Here is a 23,030-nt window from a genome sequence, read left to right as displayed (position 1 = left end):
ATATCCCTTAACTCCCTGTTGTCACTCTGTCCATATCCCTCAACTCCCTGTTGTCACCCTGTCCATATCCCTTAACTCCCTGTTGTCACTCTGTCCATATCCCTCAACTCCCTGTTGTCACTCTGTCCATATCCCTTAACTCCCTGTTGTCACTCGGTCCATATCCCTCAACTCCCTGTTGTCACTCTGTTCATATCCCTTAACTCCCTGTTGTCACCCTGTCCATCCCTTACGTCCGTGTTGTCACTCGGTCCATCCCTTAACTCCCTGTTGTCACTCGGTCCATATCCCTCAACTCCCTGTTGTCACTCTGTCCATATCCCTTAACTCCCTGTTGTCACTCGGTCCATATCCTTTAACTCCCTGTTGTCACTCGGTCCATATCCCTTACGTCCTTGTTGTCACTCTGTCCATATCCCTTACGTCCTTGTTGTCACTCTGTCCATATCCCTTACGTCCCTGTTGTCACTCGGTCCATATCCCTTACGTCCCTGTTGTCACTCTGTCCATATCCCTTAACTCCCTGTTGTCACTCGGTCCATATCCCTCAACTCCCTGTTGTCACTCGGTACATATCCCTTAACTCCCTGTTGTCACTCTGTCCATATCCCTTAACTCCCTGTTGTCACTCGGTCCATCCCTTAACTCCCTGTTGTCACTCGGTCCATCCCTTAACTCCTTGTTGTCACCCTGTCCATATCCCTTACGTCCTTGTTGTCACTCGGTCCATATCCCTTACGTCCTTGTTGTCACTTTGTCCATATCCCATTCGTCCTTGTTGTCACTTTGTCCATATCCCTTAACTCCCTGTTGTCACTCGGTCCATATCCCTTAACTCCCTGTTGTCACTCGGTCCATATCCCTTACGTCCTTGTTGTCACTCGGTCCATATCCTTTACGTCCTTGTTGTCACTCTGTCCATATCCCTTAACTCCCTGTTGTCACTCGGTCCATATCCCTTAACTCCCTGTTGTCACTCGGTCCATATCCCTTACGTCCTTGTTGTCACTCTGTCCATATCCCTTACGTCCTTGTTGTCACTGTCCATATCCCTTACGTCCCTGTTGTCACTCGGTCCATATCCCTTACGTCCTTGTTGTCACTCGGTCCATATCCCTTACGTCCCTGTTGTCACCCTGTCCATCCCTTAACTCCCTGTTGTCACTCGGTACATATCCCTTAACTCCCTGTTGTCACTCTGTCCATATCCCTCAACTCCCTGTTGTCACCCTGTCCATATCCCTTAACTCCCTGTTGTCACTCGGTCCATCCCTTAACTCCCTGTTGTCACTCGGTCCATCCCTTAACTCCCTGTTGTCACTCGGTACATATCCCTTAACTCCCTGTTGTCACTCTGTCCATATCCCTCAACTCCCTGTTGTCACCCTGTCCATATCCCTTAACTCCCTGTTGTCACTCTGTCCATATCCCTCAACTCCCTGTTGTCACTCTGTCCATATCCCTTAACTCCCTGTTGTCACTCGGTCCATATCCCTTAACTCCCTGTTGTCACCCTGTCCATCCCTTACGTCCGTGTTGTCACTCGGTCCATCCCTTAACTCCCTGTTGTCACTCGGTCCATATCCCTCAACTCCCTGTTGTCACTCTGTCCATATCCCTTAACTCCCTGTTGTCACTCGGTCCATATCCTTTAACTCCCTGTTGTCACTCGGTCCATATCCTTTAACTCCCTGTTGTCACTCGGTCCATATCCCTTACGTCCTTGTTGTCACTCTGTCCATATCCCTTACGTCCTTGTTGTCACTCTGTCCATATCCCTTACGTCCCTGTTGTCACTCGGTCCATATCCCTTACGTCCCTGTTGTCACTCGGTCCATATCCCTTAAGTCCTTGTTGTCACCCTGTCCATCTCTTAATTCCTAGTCTTTCCATTCATCTCTTAACTCCTCGTCACAATTTCTAGTGTATTTGTAGCTGGTTCTTCTTTGCTTTAGGTGTTCATGTTCACTTTTTGAAATGGTTACATTTTGTGATTAAAACCTGTCAATAGAACAGCTAACAAGAGATCACTGAGGGATCTTGGCACCCACCACTGAATGACCTTTATTGGATATCTGCAAGACTGCTATTCTTTTCTTCCAAGAACTCATTTGAAAACAAGAGGAACTCATATTACACACGAAAAAGATCCTTCAAGAACTCTTTGAAATAGGGTTATCAAACTTCAACTAATGAAAGGAATTTAAATGAAGAAATCTCCCCGAGAAATTGCAATAAAAAACTTCAACTGTTAAAATCAAAATGGCTGCCTGTCGGCCATCTTGAGCTATGATCAGTCCCAAAATTAAGCACGTACAACTAGGGACTAGGGGGAACTTATTTATGAAATTTCACAATTATCAATCCTCTGAAAATCTGAAATTATACTTGTCTTCTCTGCAATTACATAATGTATAGATAAGTTTGCAATGAAGTGTATGGTTTTAACGAATATATGAGACATTACTACTCTACATCTTCATTATGAGACAGCACCATACAGCAGGACAGAACAAGAAATCCAACTTGGATGACAATGAAACAAAGGTCAAGGTCACTAAGAGAATAAGTTGTGTGTACTAGGCTGTACACATAATGATATCCAGGTCACCATAAAGGGGAAAATGGTTCAAATGTTTGTGATGCAAGAAATTGGAAGACAGAGCCATTATAAAGTAACGTTATTCCCATTCTTTGGATACAAATTTCAGTTTGACTTTCCATTCAGTACCAAGTATACAAAGGTTGAAGTTATGTTGGTTCCCGTTCATACAATCACAATCCCAGTCAATCAGCGAAAAACAACACCTTTGAAAATGTAAAGCATTTATTACAATTATATAAAATATTGCACATTTCTGACACAACACTGTTTACCTGGTTTACAAGAACATATCTGAGGCATGCTAAGTTACAAAGCCTTAGCAAGGGGAGACAACTGCAGCACACATTGATCACTCTCCTATAACTTATATCTCGTAACAGTCGTCGCTGGGAGCAAATACTATTTACAATAAATATATATGAAGCAACTTTCACTCATTTACACATTTAATCTTCATCTAAAACATGTGGATTTATAAATAAATAACATAAATTATCCAGCCATCTTGATGTGATGACCATATATGTATTTTACACATTTCAAAATGGTGTGTGTATATACATATGTATTCATGTTTGAATACCCACATGTTTGACTTATAATTTAAAGGGAACTGTACACACTATACTTGGGAGATGAAATGACAATGAATAAAACATGGACTGGATGGAACTACTGGTAACACTTATTGTTTATTCTGGCTCAAGTTTTAACAACACGCTATGTTTTTGCTCAGTAGATTTGCTGTGATCATTTTAAAAAGGAAATGACAATAAGGGAAATCTGGAAAATTGCTTTGGCCTTCAGTGATCAATATCTACAAGGTCAGTATCAAAATTTAAGGCAAGTTTGTAAGGCTTCTAGAAAGGGACCAGCTCAGTTTGCACCACACAACTGACCTACTATACCAGACATAATGTAGTTCACTTGGAACAGCAGTTTTAGTGGCAATTTACACTAATACAAAACTATCATACAAGTCTCAGAATTATTTGATGAAAAAATTAAACAATTTCGATTTTTATGATTGAATAGGATAATGTAAATGATTTTTTGATATTTATGAAAAGATTAATCATACATTTTTCTTACATACCAAAAATAAGTCTTTCAATTCTGAGGTATGTAAAATTTTCAATTTGAAAAACATGGCGGGAATCTTTATATCATATGAATACTGTATGTACAATTGTCCTTCACATGTTAGTTCCATGCATTAAGAAACGTGTATAATGTTATGGAAAAGTTTTCAAAGATGATTCCAAAGTAACAGTGAACAAATTTTTTCTTGGGGTAAAAACTTAAATACAGAAACATTATAAAACATTGCAGAATACTGTTAATAAAGTGGAATGTTTGCAACTCAGCCCGTTTAACAAGAGTCCCACAATGCAAGTATCACTTGCCCTATTAAATTTTTACCAGAATTGACTCCATAATAATTACCTGTGAAAAGTTTCACTTATCAGGATTCCAGGGTGGACATTATAGATATTTATTTAGTTTGAAAATATATTCTTGTCAAGGTCATGAAACACTTTGGTTAGAATAGGAGAATAAGAACATGAAAATGTAGGCCTTCTGTGTAACTTTTAGACATATGTATACTCATTTTGGCACACTCAAAGTGCATTGTCACATTTTAAGAGATTTAGCACATGGATGAATATGCAATTCCATAATAAATACGGCAGAAATCAATACACAGAATGTGTAGCTCACACAATAAAGATTTAGTGCAAGATCTTCATGGAGAAATTTATCAAAATAATCTTACAGTAAACCTCCGGTTAGTTCGCGTCGCGAGCTTTCAATGGAGTTTGCCGGGAAAAAATCTTACTTTACGTTCTTCATTTGACTATCCGAAATGGTGTCAGTTATAAACAGCCAGAGTTCAAACTATTACTATAGCTAAAAAATTATTGTTTTTCTAGAAAAAAATGTGTGTTTGAACTATCCGCGTGTTCGAATTAATCGGAGGTTTACCGTTTTATAACATTGGATATAGCTTATACCACCAAGACTATTGATGATGAAACTTCATTTATATGCATATTTGTACCATTTGTTTATGCAAAGCTCATTATCAGCCGCTTCCCCAAAACTTATTATTTCATACAACGTGGAGTCATCTTATCTTCTGGATTAGAAGCCTGTTTTAAAAGAAAATTGAATGATGGACCTGAAACAGGCCACCACATAAAGCTCACTTTGGTTTGCCCATGTGATAAACTCTGCTATAACAAAAATGGACTATCCCTGCTATAACAAAGAAGAAATGATTTGGGGTAACCCTGCTATAACAAAGGAATGATTTGGGCTAACCCTGTTCTAACAAAGGAATGATTTGGGCTAACCCTGCTATAACAAAGGAATAATTTGGGCTAACCCTGTTCTAACAAAGGAATAATTTGGGCTAACCCTGTTCTAACAAAGGAATGATTTGGGCTAACCCTGCTATAACAAAGGAATGATTTGGGCTAACCCTGCTATAACAAAGAAGGAATGATTTGGGCTAACCCTGCTATAACAAAGGAATGATTTGGACTAACCCTGCTATAACAAAGGAATGATTTGGGCTAACCCTGCTATAACAAAGGAATGATTTGAGCTAACCCTGCTATAACAAAGGAATAATTTGGGCTAACCCTGCTATAACAAAGGAATGATTTGGGCTAACCCTGCCCTAACAAATAAGGAATTATTTGGATTCATTGAGGTAACATCTGTAATGAAGTGGGAGTTTTAAAACTTAAATTAATGTTTTTTAACCTCAAGAGGAATATTCTGTAAAAGAAACATCAATTTGGTTGGAAAGATACTTCTCATTTCACCACAAACTTTTAAACAATTCCACCAGTCTTACATTGATAAGGTAACAGGTGGCAAGTACACACATACAATAATACAAATGATATGAAAATGTAAAACACCAAACTAAGGCGAAAATACACAGCAAAAGGGCTGACAGGCTACATCAGTAACCGAATAAATTATCCCATACAACTAAAACATTAACAAGCTAAATCAAACAAAATCAATAATGGTAGACATTGTCAAGGTCAATATTAAGCTCAAGGTCAATATCAATATCAAGGCTTATCTCAAGATCATTCAAAGGCTAACCTTAGGTCAACTAAGATTATACAACTTTGACGCTGTTATTTGTTAAGAGGTTGATCTGAGAATTTATGCACAACGTAAAAATTATTATTTGATTGACCCCTTTCAAATGTTGAACAATCTGCCTCCCTTGATTTTGAAAAATTGACATGTCCGGTAAAATTATAGCAAGCAGTAAATCATATTCACTATCTAACAATACTACAAGGAAACCAGTTGAAAGCACATATGTTTATCATAAAATTGACTAAATAAAAGTATCTATTTTTACTATCATTGATATGTGTGGAATATAAATAACAACAACAAGAACACAACACCTAATAAATAAGACAATACAATAATAAATAGACCTAAAATAGAACAGTCACCAACTTCAAAAAGAGAGAAAAAACATGATCAGGATGTGCCTTCTTTTGACGTCCATCAAAGTAAATAAATAAGTAAATAACAAAAAAAAATCATAAATTGCACCTTCAGATTTATATGAATGATGGTTGAGATATTTCTTAAGACAGTGTGTGAGATAGTCAGAATATTTGCTTTTGAGGATGATAAATGTGAAAAAGAGAGGATTATTGTGGACTTGTGACCATTTGTTACCTGGTAAGAGTTATGACATAGGTTCTCGAGATGTTATCTAAGTTTTGAGGTGAATGTGCAGATGTATGGATCAAATGAAAAGATTAACAATATGAATGAAGCTGTCATATACATGTAGCATGACCAGAATTATGGGTTATCTCCCTTGATCACAACGACAAATGTACTTGAGTTATGTCCCTTTACTACAGTTGGCCTGAATGGCGAGAAAGGTATCACAAAATCATCATTATGATGAAGCACCACTATCAATGTATTCTGTACAATCAAGTTAACAATGTAGTTATAAATCAACAAACCTCTTACATATCTGACTGTACTCTTTTCATCTGCCATTTATAAATTGATAATAATTTAAGTGGACATGGGTGAATGGTGGAATGTCAGCACTTACTGATGAGGTACTGAAAGAATCTTGAATATATTGTCAGTGTTTTATCTTACTTCATACTCCTTATGCTACTTTCTCACTTTGTCATCAAACACTGCCATCTATTTGTGACCTATTCTAAAACCATGTGGTGAAACAGGCTTAGCTATATTGTTCCTGTGACAACTTTGAAGACTTTATTTCTGAGAAAATACATGATCTTACATTACAGGCTATATTTCTCAGAGCTATAGGTGATCTTGCCTTAAAGACTATATTTTCTAGAATACTACTGAATCCTAACTTAAAGATAGGGTACTCAAGCTCAGAGCAGTATTTCTGGTATGGCTAGATAACCAAGAATTTACTTGTACAAGTCACAAATCAAAGTCACTGTGAAGCAATGTTGACAGTGTGTTGAAAATATGAGAGGAGGAAGCCATTTGTATTTTTTAAACATCAATGTTGACAGTGTTATAGACTGTGTAACCTGTGTTTCTGAGACATCAATGTTGACATTGTTATAGACTGTGTAACCTGTGTTTCTGAGACATCAATGTTGACAGTGTTATAGACTGTGTAACCTGTGTTTCTGAGACATCAATGTTGACAGTGTTATAGACCGTGTAACCTGTGTTTCTGAGACATCAATGTTGACAGTGTTATAGACTGTGTAACCTGTGTTTCTGAGACATCAATGTTGACAGTGTTATAGACTGTGTAACCTGTGTTTCTGAGACAACATCAATGTTGACATTGTTATAGACAGTGTAACCTGTGTTTCTGAGACATCAATGTTAACAGTGTTATAGACTGTGTAACCTTTTCATGAGACATCAATGTTGACAGTGTTATAGACAGTGTAACCGCTGTTTCTGGGACATCAATGTTGACATTGTTATAGACGGTGTAACCGGTGTTTCTGAGACATCAATGTTGACAGTGTTATAGACTGTGTAATCTGTGTTTCTGAGACATCAATGTTGACAGTGTTATAGACTGTGTAACCTGTGTTTCTGAGACATCAATGTTGACATTGTTATAGACGGTGTAACCTGTTTCAGAGACATCAATGTTGACATTGTTATAGACGGTGTAACCTGTTTCTGAGACATCAATGTTGACAGTGTTATAGACTGTGTAACCTGTTTCTGAGACAGCAATGTTGACATTGTTATAGACGGTGTAACCTGTTTCTGAGACATCCATGTTGACAGTGTTATAGACTGTGTAACCTGTGTTTCTGAGACATCAATGTTGACAGTGTTATAGACCGTGTAACCTGTATTTCTGAGACATCAATGTTGACAGTGTTATAGACTGTGTAACCTGTTTCTGAGACATCAATGTTGACAGTGTTATAGACTGTGTAACCTGTTTCTGAGACATCAATGTTGACAGTGTTATAGACCGTGTAACCTCTGTACTTCTGAGACATCAATGTTGACAGTGTTATTGACTGTGTAACCTGTTTATGAGACATCAATGTTGACAGTGTTATTGACTGTGTAACCTGTGTTTCTGAGACATCAATGTTGACATTGTTATAGACTGTGTAACCTGTTTCTGAGACGTCAATGTTGACAGTGTTATATACTGTGTAACCTGTTTCTCAGACATCAATGTTGACAGTGTTATAGACGGTGTAACCTGTGTTTCTGAGACATCAATGTTGACAGTGTTATAGACTGTGTAACCTGTGTTTCTGAGACATCAATGTTGACAGTGTTATAGACTGTGTAACCTGTTTCTGAGACATCAATGTTGACAGTGTTATAGACTGTGTAACCTGTGTTTCTCAGACATCAATGTTGACATTGTTATAGACTGTGTAACCTGTTTCTGAGACATCAATGTTGACAGTGTTATAGACTGTGTAACCTGTTTCTGAGACATCAATGTTGACAGTGTTATAGACTGTGTAACCTGTGTTTCTGAGACATCAATGTTGACATTGTTATAGACTGTGTAACCTGTGTTTCTGAGACATCAATGTTGACATTGTTATAGACTGTGTAACCTGTGTTTCTGAGACATCAATGTTGACAGTGTTATAGACTGTGTAACCTGTTTCTGAGACATCAATGTTGACATTGTTATAGACTAAGCCACCTGTATTTCTGAGACAGCAATGTTAACAGTGTTATAAAATACACTGCTATCCCCTGAGCGGCTGGCATATATGCTCTGTAGCTGACTGATGCACGCCTCTAGATTGTCCTCATTAACTAAGCTTGGGTTGAGATGCGGTATATTCCGACTAGCTAGCACCCCTAGAATTTCTTTCTTCAGTGTGTTGAGGTAGGTTTGTAGATTTTCATTCTGCTGAGCAATGGCTGAATTTTCTTTCTCCTCCTGATGAACCTGGTTCTCAAGACTCGACACCTCTGATCTCAATTTGATCACTGTTGACTCAATAGCCATATTAGAGGTCCGCAGTTCTGATATTTCCTCGTCCATCTGCTGAAATTCTTCATCATCCTCTAAATCTGTAGAGGAAGTACAGAACATAATATTAAGAGCCTTCAGTGATGCAAAGTAACTGGAGATCTATTTAAGAGTCGGTGACTACAGGCATATGTAGAGAACCATTGAAGTGACGTTTCACTTACAAATATTAATCTATGAGATGAAAGGATCTACATCATTGTTTAGTTTACTTATTGGTAGGCATCTATATACCAGGTAATGTGATTTTTACATTTTTGTACCTTTCATATCTTCAACTTTTGATTCTGGAAACAACACAGCATTCACACCACTTGGATGTTTACCAAACACATCATCACTTAACAATTTTGTGCTTTAGATTTTACTTTATTAACATTTGACAGGATCACAGGTGATGCCTTTTTTATACAGGTGCTGTGAATTTACACTATCTGTTTGGGACTTGAAACACATATCTAGAGCTCATATTACCTGTATGTGATTCATATTAACTGTCTACAAATCATTTAACCTTTCTAGTTGTGGCTTGGAAAAGATATCAAAACAGGTGTAATATTTGACTGTACTGCTTCATCTGTGTATAGCAATCGTCTAACTCACAACACCGTAACTCATTTTTACTACAATATGTATACCTTCCCCATTCTGGAGTTTCATATGGAGGGTGGTTAGCTCTGCTGGACTAAGTTTGGCTTTTTTCATTGCTTGGGTGGCTCTGGGACAGCCAGAAAGACTGCGATGGGACAGGAAGCTACCGTTAGCATGTCCAGATCCATCACATCCAGGGGTGGGGCACCTAAAATCACATGTAAATGTCACCTCAGATCATGGTACAACTTTATAGATAATGTCTGAAAATATCCCTCACATCACATTTGGAGGCTGTTACTGTGGTAGGTATTATTTTACACTTTACACTCATCAAGCTACTTTCTTTTAAAAAATATAATATATCATTAATTCTTGATGTGTACTTTCAAAATGTATCGAAATGTGATATCCATTCTTGTGTACCATTTTTATAATTTTGTTTTCTGTCCGACATCGATTTTCGTGAACTTTTGAAATGTGCCATCATAAGCTTTCAAAGTTTCATAATTTTTTGTGTAACATTCATCTGAACATTTAATCAAACCATTTAATTTAAATAAAATTGTTTTTGGTATGAAATGTCACTGAGCAGTTAGCAATCCGTATCAAATAATATATCTTACACAACACCATCCATTTTGAGTGACTTGGCTAACTCGGGATCTTGGCCATCCAAGCTGGCCAACAGCTGTCTCTGTAGTTTGTGTTTGTTGGCAAGGGGGCACCCAGAGGCACTGTGGAACAAAATGCACTTTAATTTCATCTCCTCTTTAAAGGGAACAACACACAATTCACCAATCAATTTCTGTCAATAGGGAATCTCTCAATTCACAAATCAAATCCTGTCTATAGGGAATCTCTATACTCACAAATCAAATCCTTTCTATAGGGAATCTCTATACTCACAAATCAATTCCTGTCAATAGGGAATCTCTCAACTCACAAATCAAATCCTGTCAATAGGAAATCTCTCAACTCACAAATCAATTCCTGTCAATAGGGAATCTCCCAACTCACAAATCAAATCCTGTCAATAGGAAATCTCTCAACTCACAAATCAAATCCTGTCAATAGGGAATCTCTATACTCACAAATCAAATCGTGTCTATAGGGAATCTCTCAACTCACAAATCAAATCCTGTCAATAGGGAATCTCTCAACTCACAAATCAAATCCTGTCAATAGGAAATCTCTATACTCACAAATCAAATCCTGTCAATAGGAAATCTCTCAACTCACAAATCAAATTCTGTCAATAGGGAATCTCTCAACTCACAAATCAAATCCTTTCTATAGGGAATCTCTCAACTCACAAATCAAATCCTTTCTAAAGGGAATCTCTATATTCACAAATCAATTCCTGTCAATAGGGAATCTCTCAACTCACAAATCTATTCCTGTCTACAGGGAATCTCACAATTTACATATCAATTTTCTGTCTACAGGGGACTACACAAATTTACATATTAATTGTTGTTTGTAGGGAACCATCACCCAATTTACATATCTATTCCTATCTATAGGGGATCACACACAATTTAAATATCTGCTCCTCTCTATAAGGAACCACCACCCAATTTACATATCTATTCCTGTCTATAAGGAACCACACAGTTTACATATCAATTTAAATCATTATTTTGTTGCAATTATTTATGCTGTTTATTCAATATTACTGTGTCTTGCAGTTCTGCTTGAATGAAATACATAGAGCATATTGAATGTTTTCCTGTCTAATATAACATATATTTCACGAGTATGACAGAATATCAATATTTTCACGAGTGCGAAGCAGGAGTGAAAAATATATAAATATTCTGTCATACGAGTAATATATAATTATGTTACATCAAGCGGGAAACCATTCTATTTTCTTTTTATTGCATTTTTCATACTTAAAAACAAAATTAAAAACATCAAAAAATTTTAAATGTCAAAAAGTGCGGGAATCAGTAATGACGTCATCTCATTATGACGTTCCTCCACATCAACTTTACGGTGTCATTTTGAAAGGACTGATCAACGCAATTTAAGCGTGTTCTGCTGTTATCTGAGAATCTGTGCATGAATAGCTAGCGTCAAGCGAGTATTTTGTCAAAAACTAGTCTATTTCAGAAATATTCACATCAATTGGAAAAATCGGCAAGTTTCAATAAGGTGAATGCAACGGTCTGATTGGTCAAAACTTAAAATTTATATTTTCACTGCAAAATCTTATATTTTCACTGCTTGTCGCTGCATGAAAAATATAAGTTTATTAGTTGATAAATTTCTTTGTTTCACTGGCAAAAATGCAATAAATATATCCATACATTTTTGGTTGATATTTCTTTCCTTCATATCGAAATTCTAAAAACATAATGATAACACATAATACTAAATGAAATAACAGTTAAGTAATTGTTGCTGTGGTAACTGCTTCAAACTCAAAGAGTATTTATTCAAATGACTTAAATAGTGTTCAAAAAAAGAAAGAAAGATGTGCCATGGCATGTAAATATATATTCATAAACAGTTACACATGCAAAATGCAAACTAGACATTAAACCAGATGACTGCAAAATTATTTTCATTAGGATATACATATAGTGTGGAAAACATGACAAGCTTCAGTAACGGACGGTAAGTCATTCATGTCAACATAATATATTGATAGGAAACTAATAAATAACAACAGGCAAGAGTGCTCAAGGAGTAAAACACAAACACTTTGTAGTACATTTGTACTGAGAATATCAACCCTTGATCAAATCATATGTTTAACATGACTTAATCACCCCAGGTGTCCAACACAAATCTTGACTCTTGTAGAGGCTGGGCTTATCACAGGACAAAGAGACACCATTGGTTGGTTATCTTATTTGATATGGGTAGGTTATCACAGGACAAAGAGATACCATTGGTTGGTTATCTTATTAGATATGGGTGGGTTATCACAGGACAAAGAGACACCATTGGTTGGTTATCTTATTAGATATGGGTAGGTTATCACAGGACAAAGAGACACCATTGGTTGGTTATCTTATTAGATATGGGTAGGTTATCACAGGACAAAGAGATACCATTGGTTGGTTATCTTATTAGATATGGGTAGGTTATCACAGGACAAAGAGATACCATTGGTTGGTTATCTTATTTGATATGGGTAGGTTATCACAGGACAAAGAGACACCATTGGTTGGTTATCTTATTAGATATGGGTAGGTTATCACAGGACAAAGAGATACCATTGGTTGGTTATCTTATTAGATATGGGTGGCTTATCACAGGACAAAGAGATACCATTGGTTGGTTACATTATTTTATATTTAGTAGACCCTTTGTATAAATATGCTATTTTGCAGGATTAATTATCAAGAAACTTTGAGGAAAAGCATACTGCATCCTAAGCTATCTTTTACTGAGCTTAGTCGATAAGGCTAATCAGACACTGTATGATCAGTAACTCTTTAAATGTTTATTTTAAACAATTGTATAAATTATGGTAATAATTCATGTACAATCATACAGCATAATAATAATTCTTTTTATTTAATAAAACATATAGGTAAGATCTCAAGTTGAAGTATGATCATACAGGGTCTTATATATGTTTACCATATTGTATTTCAAGTTACATCGATGTGGACTTCTGAGACTTTTCAGGTTTGTGGACAAAGAGGTACAACATCAATATATATAGATTATACTATATAAACTGGACACAGATCTCAAAACCAAACTTACAACAATTGTATGTACAAATAAACTGCTTTCTATAAAAAATGCTAACACAAATGACGAAGGAAGACAATTTTTATAACACGTGCCCTGACCAGGCCTCGAACTCGTGGTCTACGGCACCCAATCGCTTAGCCAGGAATACCCACAACATATACCGCTGCGCCACATCAAGGTTCTTAAAAAAGAACCATATCAATATCCATAATAAGGCTTGGAATTAAGAAGAAGATTGGTTTGGTTAATTTTGTTTAACATCCTATTAACAGCGAAGGTCATTTAAGGATGTGTCAGGTTTTGGAGGTGGAGGGAAGCCAGAGTACCTCCAGAAAAACCACTGGCCTATGGTCAGTACCAGGCAACTGCCCTATGTGGGCCATTGCAGCCTCTTAGTAAGAAGAGCGGGAACAGTAAAATACTTATTTTGAACAATTATACAAATTGGGTTCATAAAAACCTGTCAGGACTGGAAATCAAACTCTATTTAATGACCATGGAAGCCAGCTGACCAATCCCATCTCATACTTGAACTTGCATGATAACTGTCAAGTTTCATGAAATGTAGATTAATTATTAGGAGTGTGACATTGAAATTATATTTTCAATGATGGTGACCTTGACCTTGATTAAGTCTATATTTCAACATCCAAGTATGTTGAGGCATGTCTTGCATGTGTTTCCTAAGTGATAACAAGGATTGTCAGAGTGAAATTTTAGCAAAGACTACAACTATAAACAACAACTTCAATGTTAAGCTTGTTGAAGGTATGTCAATTGCAACTGTATACCTATAAATTGTCAAGCAAGAGCACTGGAAGAATACCTTGACAATGAGTGTGACAGACAGGCAGATGAGAAAACTTCAGGTAGCAGGGGTACATATGGATTACAAAAATAAAAGTAGAAATGTTTTTTTTATTTTGTATCCTGTAATAGCACAAAATGTGCAAATTTCTGAACTTAAAAAAATAAGTGCAATATTGACAACATCAATGAATAAATTTCCAGAAAGTTTGGCAGCTCATAAACAAACAAAATACATGAACATACACATATCATAGAAATGGATATAAAGTTCATGCGACTTGATCTCAGAACAATGCTACAGGAATCAATGACATCTCACATAACAACTAAACATTCACAAGACCACGGAAGGATTTGACACTCAAGTACCTGCGATGAGACAAATATTTTCCGGTCACATGACCCGTCCCATCACACCCTGGGATCGGACATCTACAAGCAAATTTTGTTAATAAGTCTACATGCCTACTGGCTTAAGTGTGAGTAGCTGGAAATTCAAGTCATGCAACCAAGCATGAAAGTTTTAAATGGAACAATGAAATTGTGGAAATTCTACAGAGGCACCTTTCCTACAAAATAATTCATGGATATGAATCTGCTAATTATATCCATAACTTGTGAGTTATCTCAATTCAAAACATTTATACTTAAAAACTTAGAATAAGTCATATTTGCATGATATAAAAGTTTCAGTCAATCTCAATGCAAGTCTATTGAAAACAAAAATGAGCTTCAAGTTCATGCAAAATTTATGACAATTTTGATAATTTGATTTTTTCTTCAAAATATTCATTATTCTGTGTTGAGAAACAATATGGAACAAGAAAGTGCCTCTAATATTTATTTCCTCAATGATTTCACAAACTGATAAGTCGTGAAAATTTAGTATTAAACCCTTGTTAATAGTTAACTAAACCAAATTCTAATCCCATTCTTTCACACTTGCTTAAAGGAATTCACTTGAAATTATAACATATCAACTGAAGTATGTGAACTTGGTATGAAACCGAAACACTTCCTGTTCTCTGATGCCCAACTACAGCCTACTCCAGGGTACAACCACATCCCACTCCCAGGGAACAATAACACCCCAGTTCCCAGGTACAACCACACTCCACTCTCAGAGTACAACGACACCCCACTCCCAGGGTACTTTCACACCCAACCACCAGGGTACAACCACACCCCTCTACCAGGGTACAATCACACCCCACTACCAGAGAACAATAACACCCCAGTTCCCAGGGTAAAATCACACCCCACTACCAGGGTACAACCACACCCCACTACCAGGGAACAATAACACCCCAGTTCCCAGGGTAAAATCACATCCCACTACCAGGGTACAACCACACCCCAATCCCAGGGTACAATCACACCCCACTACCAGGGAACAATAACACCCCACTCCAAGGGTACAATAACACCCCAACCCCAGGGTACAGCTACACCCCACTACCAGGGTACAACCACACCCCACTCCCAGGGTACAACCGCACCCCACTACCAGGGAACAACCACACCCCAACCCCAGGGTACAATCACACCCCAATCCAGGGTACAACCACACCCCACTACCAGGGTACAACCACACCCCACTACCAGGGTACGACCACACCCCACTACCAGGGTATGACCACACCCCACTACCAGGGTACAACCACACCCCACTACCAGGGTACGACCACACCCCACTACCAGAGTACGACCACACCCCACTACCAGGGTACGACCACACCCCACTCCCAGGGTACAACCACACCCCACTCCCAGGGTACGACCACACCCCACTACCAGGGTACGACCACACCCCAACCCCAGGGTACGACCACACCCCAACCCCAGGGTACGACCACACCCCACTACCAGGGTACGACCACACCCCACTACCAGGGTACGACCACACCCCAACCCCAGGGTACGACCACACCCCACTACCAGGGTACGACCACACCCCACTACCAGGGTACGACCACACCCCACTACCAGGGTACGACCACACCCCACTACCAGGGTACGAACTCATCCCACTCCCAGGGTACAACAACACCCCACTCCCAGGGTACGACCACACCCCACTACCAGGGTACGACCACACCCCTACCAGGGTACGACCACACCCCACTACCAGGGTACGACCACACCCCACTACCAGGGTACGACCACACCCCACTCCCAGGGTACAACCACACCCCACTCCCAGGGTACAACCACACCCCACTCCCAGGGTACGACCACACCCCACTACCAGGGTACGACCACACCCCTACCAGGGTACGACCACACCCCACTACCAGGGTACGACCACACCCCACTACCAGGGAACAATAACACCCCAGTTCCCAGGGTAAAATCACATCCCACTACCAGGGTACAACCACACCCCAATCCCAGGGTACAATCACACCCCACTACCAGGGAACAATAACACCCCACTCCAAGGGTACAATCACACCCCAACCCCAGGGTACAGCTACACCCCACTACCAGGGTACAACCACACCCCACTCCCAGGGTACAACCGCACCCCACTACCAGGGAACAACCACACCCCAACCCCAGGGTACAATCACACCCCAATCCAGGGTACAACCACACCCCACTACCAGGGTACAACCACACCCCACTACCAGGGTACGACCACACCCCACTACCAGGGTATGACCACACCCCACTACCAGGGTACAACCACACCCCACTACCAGGGTACGACCACACCCCACTACCAGGGTACGACCACACCCCACTACCAGGGTACGACCACACCCCACTCCCAGGGTACAACCACACCCCACTCCCAGGGTACGACCACACCCCACTACCAGGGTACGACCACACCCCAACCCCAGGGTACGACCACACCCCACTACCAGGGTACGACCACACCCCACTACCAGGGTACGACCACACCCCAACCCCAGGGTACGACCACACCCCACTACCAGGGTACGACCACACCCCACTACCAGGGTACGACCACACCCCACTACCAGGGTACGAACTCATCCCACTCCCAGGGTACAACAACACCCCACTCCCAGGGTACGACCACACCCCACTACCAGGGTACGACCACACCCCTACCAGGGTACGACCACACCCCACTACCAGGGTACGACCACACCCCACTACCAGGGTACGACCACACCCCACTCCCAGGGTACAACCACACCCCACTACCAGGGTACAACCACACCCCAACCCCAGGGTACAGCTACACCCCACTCACATGGTACAACCACACTCCACTCCTGGGGTATGAACACACCCCGACCCCAGGGTTAGCTGACAGTATTGTATCATGTTTGAGTTATTTAGGACCCATACAGTTAAGATGACCTCCTGTATATGAAGCATTTTAAATCTGCAAGAAGATAAACACTGTTCCGATTTGATGATATTGTTAATTGTGTGTTTTGTCTTAAAGGTGTTCCATCTTCAAAAGAGAGTTATAATTCTTTTGTATATTATTACACAATACCAACAGTTATTACATACATTTCCATTTTACCATCCTCCAAAGTTTTAATTAATTGCACCCCTAAGAAGTGCCACTTTATGCATTTTTATGACAGGCAGCGCATATACATTATGAGTGGTGTTGCATCTTTGTAGGAAATGTTTTCAAAGTGTGCCCGACTTATTTACTATTTTATGCTGAAACATATATGTAATTACGGTGTTATCAAATAAATTTTCCCTTCTTAATACCTGTACAACTTTCATACACTATGAAGCATTTTTGTGCATCTTGGAAATGTCCAAAATGTGATAATTTTTTTGAAAGTTGAAAGTAATGTAAGACAGCCCATGAAAACAATAAGGAAAACAACAGTATTCCTATGTGCAGAACTGCTTATGAAACCCACATCAAATGAAGCCCTGGGTGTCAAATTAGAACACCATTACTATACTAATGTTACCAAGTTGCAGCAGAATTCATCATGTTTTATTTAAGTTAACAAATATGAGGGCAACAAGTCTGAAGCTTGCTTTTCAAGCATTATCAACATATATAGCTACATGTATGGAGACCTGTGTGAAGTTCACATACATCAATGTTACAACTACCACCCATCACCTACAGTTCAGCCAGACCACCACCAGCTTTTACTTTCTATTTCATCATTCTTTCAGACTTGATCCTGTGCGATTGCTCAATGAAAACAGGACTTTGCCTCAAGTCTTACAGAACAATAAATCTTTGCAATGGGTATAAAATGTGTTCTTACTATACCTTCAATGACATCTGATCATTTCAATGGTGACTTCAGAAATTATATGCTAAACAGTTGCCATGATGATTAGGAATACTCTATGTTGAGCAGTTGGCCTAAATATATATTTTTTTTTTTTTTTACACTTCACTTTCAATGGAACAATCGCAAAAATCTGTTCTACATCTACATATTTGAATGAAAAATTGTACTGTCAATATTGTTAACGTATATAACCAGAGCCCAGACCAACACCAATTGTACATTATACATGTATTAGTTAAGATCACCAGTAAAAGTCATCACCAAAGCTCCAATTTCATTCCCCACCATTGCGGAAACTTAGAATCTTACCTGAGTGGCTCATCCTCCTTCCTGTCACCTTCCTTACCCAGGATCTTTTTCAGCTTGGCTGCCCGCGGACAGCCGGACAGACTGCGGTGGGAAGCGTAGTTGCCGGTCACATGACCAGACCCGTCACAGCCCGGCGTGGGACATCTGTTAGGTTGATATTTGTTTACAGGCATACAATTTTAATGTCAACATCCTGAGTATTATTTAGTATTATAAGATTGTTGATTAAATCACATGACACCATTGAGTAAACATGCTTCCTCTAATTTTATATAGTGGTAAGGATAATGTTACCTGTATTTTATCCAGATCTTTTTTATACATTGTGGACACATTCTTCATCTCAACACTTGATATAAACCAAAGGAATTGATAACATACAGAAATGTTTTCACTTTTTTTTTATTTTGAATTTTTTGTTAAGACTTACAGACATAATCAAGTATCATTTGTTACATCATCTCAATACATTCTCAGGACAGGTCTTCTCAGAGTTACATAAAAGACTGATCTATAATTAAATAGCAGATACTCGACTTCCTCAAGCTATTGTTGAGGGTTTTGTAGTAGTTTTCTCACTTGCATCTTGTTATCTACACTTCTATCAATTTGATGAGAATCAAATTCCTAGTCCTGTACTTATATGATACAGTCAAGGATTTAACACACTGCTATGTCCCGTTGGCCCTAAATTCTAGCCAATCATTAGTGTGACACAGCAAAGAATTGGCACAAAGGTCACAGAATATGACCTCTGCTGTATTACCTACATACATATTGTATCATAGAGGTACAGAGAGCAGAATTCAACTTTAATCAAATTGAACTTAAAGAATATGTATAGTGTTTCTTAATTTTATTAAAATCATATCTTGATCTGTGCTCCACTACGCCATGCAGCAGTGTAGTTTGCCGAATGGGAAGCAGAGATTCAAGATATGATTTTAATCAAACTGAGTGTTTTTAGATGAAAATCACAGGGAAAACTCTAAAGCACATTTTTTTCAATTTCTTTTTTTCTTTTTCTTTCTTTGAATTATGCCATGATGAATTGTTACTACACAAAGGCAGAAAACATACACATTTTTTTTCAACACAAAATATCATTATTATATACATTACGGTTCATATGAACCTACAAGGAATAGGTTAAAAATGTTATACTGATATGATAAACTTTTAAAACATGTACAAGACAAGACATGATGAAGATGATGATGAATAGATGGATTGAATGATAAAATGAAATGAGAATGATGCAGCCAGCATTCTTGCATTTCATGCAGGATAACAGGGTAAAGTCACTAGTGCTGTCGACCAATCAAAAGCTGACAAGGAAATCAACGAGAACACTGACAGAATTACCCGTCATTATGGAGACCTATCATAGCTATCGGTCAAAACTTACTTTAATTCAATCTGATTGGCTTGTACCGTGGCTCTATCAGCTAATGGACACCCCGATAGGCTTCTGTGGGAGGAGTAATTCCCCGTTATGTGTCCCGATCCATCACATCCAACAGTGGGACATTGAAGGCTTTCTTTATTTTCCATCTTGATCTTGAACAAGTCTGGACTTTCAGAACGAGGTTCGTTGTCATGGTCTACTGGACTACAAGCGGCCTCCCCTGATAATCTAAGATGGCCATGCAAGAAAGGCGACTTGATATCAGCGATGTATCATGCAATAACGAGCATGGAGATGATGAAATAATATCAGCAATATTGTAATGATTGGTTTTAGTACTTTAGTTTCTATAAATGTTCTCAAATTTACAAAGCAGTGGCAGATCCAGAGGTGTTTCCTGTGCTTCTGAAAACCTTACAGCCTGGCTAGATTTTCTCTAAATCTATGGATTTCCTCAATTTTTCCCATTTTTAAATACCCTCCTCTTTAACACTCAAAGAGCCTTGACCACCATTAACAGGCTGGTCTCAAGTTCTCTGGATCTGCCCACTGCAGGTTAATACATTAAACACGACAACAAAATAGAGGCTGGAAAAACAACAAAAATATATAACAAAGTATACAAAACTGAAATGGATGACAAAGGAAAGGAAGAAGGCACGCATAGAAGAAAGAAAAACTCAAAAAAAGGAAAATTATATAAAAACAAAATAAAAACTTGAAAAAGCAAACTAAAAGACAGTTGAGCGATAACATTGTTTTATTTTCTCACAATATTTACAACATGTACTACAACATTAAGTGGCCAACCACTGATCTTTTTGTATGTTGTGCATGAAAACTACTACCAAGGGTGTGACAACAACGATTGTATGGGACATCCCACCGTACTGAAATGCTACCACGACCAACACCCACTATCTCCACTTTTGCCGTATTAAAATACAAAACATACACAAATAAAACTCAAATTGATAATTGGAATTAAAAAAAAAAAAGTTAAAATTTATCAGTTTATTATAATTTGTATAAATCTTCCCAACATGATACCTCGGTGATATTGACATACAATGGCCAGGAGAGATAATACCAGGTATGGCCGTGGTTGCGGTAATCAAGTAGATAAATTTAACATTAATTACCTGTCAGCATTTAAGTCCCCACACCTGGAAGTAGAAATTGGAGTTTTAATATCTTTGAAATTTACAATTCCATAAGTATATACATAGTACTAGAATTCCATAATCACTATCAAGGATATATAAAATTAAATTTTGTTTTTGGAGGATGAACATTGCATTTTTTGTGAAATTGCAGAGATGTATTAGCATTGTTTTCAAACAAACCCAAAACGATTGCAGGGCTTGCAGGGACTTAAATGCCTGAAATCTAAGATAATCACATACAAAATGTTTAATTAGGTTTTTCTCATTGCCGAGAACAATGATTTTTTTTTCATTCAAAACTTCAATAGATGACAATGGTATTTATTCTCAACAAAACGAACATATTCAAAACATGATCTTGAACTCGCAAGTTATCATGTCTGAAAAAAGTATTTTAAAAGTATAAATTGTATAATTATAATAACACTGGACTACATTGGACACATTTTCTTTCCAGATGCACCAGGAGTTGATCTTAATTTACTGGTAATAAAAAAAAAAAACAATTGTAAATTTTGAGTAAATTCAGAGGACTCGCTCTGGTATTATATTAACAGGGTATAGAAGTGTAGTACTTCTGTAAACAATTGTAACAATAACAAAATCACTATATTACCTAAAACAAGTATTTGTCATGAAATTAAAAAAACATTCTTCCAACCATCCGAAAATAGTTCTACCCACTATGTATGACCAGTCCTGGTCAGTTGGGATAGCTCTTCTGAGTCAACATAACATCTAAACTTACAATGCTGCAAAGCAAAGAACAGTAAAATATTTATAGCCTGATTAACTTCCCAAAAGCTAATGAATAACTAAAACCCAACCCTTTCCTCTCGAAGTATTTCTTTTCAAGATTCCAATTTCAAAATCACAAATTGAAGCATCACTATTGAAGACATGTCCAACTGACATATGCCCAAGCTATCTCATAAACTAGGTTACATCCTGCAGAAGAGCTACCTGCCTAACTTACCGGTACATTGTAGATGATGTTTGGATCAAAGCAGTGTTTGTATAACAAGTATATTTACTAAACAGAAACTTAATACTGATACTGTCTCTCTGCCAGCCTACACATATCTGTGCCTACACATGGCACCCACTGTTCTCCTTATGAAACATTTAAAATCTCCAACAGTCCATCATGGACATCTATGTAATAGTGATCCAGGGAGCAAACCTTTTCAACCCTACATACACCAATAGTAAGACCCATGACTGAAGCAGGACAGATCTACCACTGGGGTTATAGGGATGAGAATACCTTTATAGCTATAGGGAACTACCTACAGGAGCCTTTTCTTAGAAGTTAACAGTATTCCTCGCTATGAAGAATTAGAACTGAAAACAAGACAGTAATACTATCAATCAAAAGAAGTTGTAATATCTTTTTACAATACAGAATATCATCATATTACTAGAAATAGATACAAATTCAAACTGACTGTTTTATGGAAACTACAAATAGATAATTCCCTTTGGCCTGAATTTATATGTAGTCTCTCTGGATAGTTCATGGCAAAAGGCATTATTGAACTTTCACCCCTAGGGCAGTTGAATATATGCGTCCCACTATGTGTAGTTGGGGAAGCTACTTTTTCTTGTATTGCGG

The 23,030-nt window shown here is 38.3% G+C and overlaps 1 protein-coding gene across 7 annotated transcripts in view; it reads right to left on the bottom strand.

The window, feature by feature from the left end:
- Nucleotides 1-2,809: 2,809 nt before the first annotated feature.
- The window catches only part of LOC117325539 (myelin transcription factor 1-like), a 52,485-nt gene continuing 32,264 nt past the window's right edge, over nucleotides 2,810-23,030 (bottom strand). For 4 of the 7 annotated variants that reach the window (XM_033881834.1, XM_033881836.1, XM_033881835.1 and 1 more), the window contains 7 exons: nucleotides 21,392-21,415; nucleotides 20,250-20,477; nucleotides 18,842-18,985; nucleotides 14,640-14,702; nucleotides 10,367-10,477; nucleotides 9,788-9,948; nucleotides 8,316-9,190 (listed from right to left, as the gene is read on the bottom strand). In XM_033881834.1, coding sequence (XP_033737725.1) covers nucleotides 8,805-9,190; nucleotides 9,788-9,948; nucleotides 10,367-10,477; nucleotides 14,640-14,702; nucleotides 18,842-18,985; nucleotides 20,250-20,477; nucleotides 21,392-21,415 — 1,117 coding nt within the window. In that variant the 3' untranslated portion in view covers nucleotides 8,316-8,804. Of the gene's footprint in view, nucleotides 8,121-8,315; nucleotides 9,191-9,787; nucleotides 9,949-10,366; nucleotides 10,478-14,639; nucleotides 14,703-18,841; nucleotides 18,986-20,249; nucleotides 20,478-21,391; nucleotides 21,416-23,030 lie in introns of those variants that run through there. The other 3 variants (XR_004532281.1, XM_033881837.1, XM_033881838.1) reach the window with 3 other exon arrangements.

Source organism: Pecten maximus, chromosome 4, assembly GCF_902652985.1.
Source record: "Pecten maximus chromosome 4, xPecMax1.1, whole genome shotgun sequence".
NCBI classification, from domain to species: Eukaryota; Metazoa; Mollusca; class Bivalvia; order Pectinida; family Pectinidae; genus Pecten; species Pecten maximus.
The sequence above is the reverse complement of the archived record's forward strand: the minus strand, read 5'-3'. Positions and strand labels throughout refer to the sequence as shown.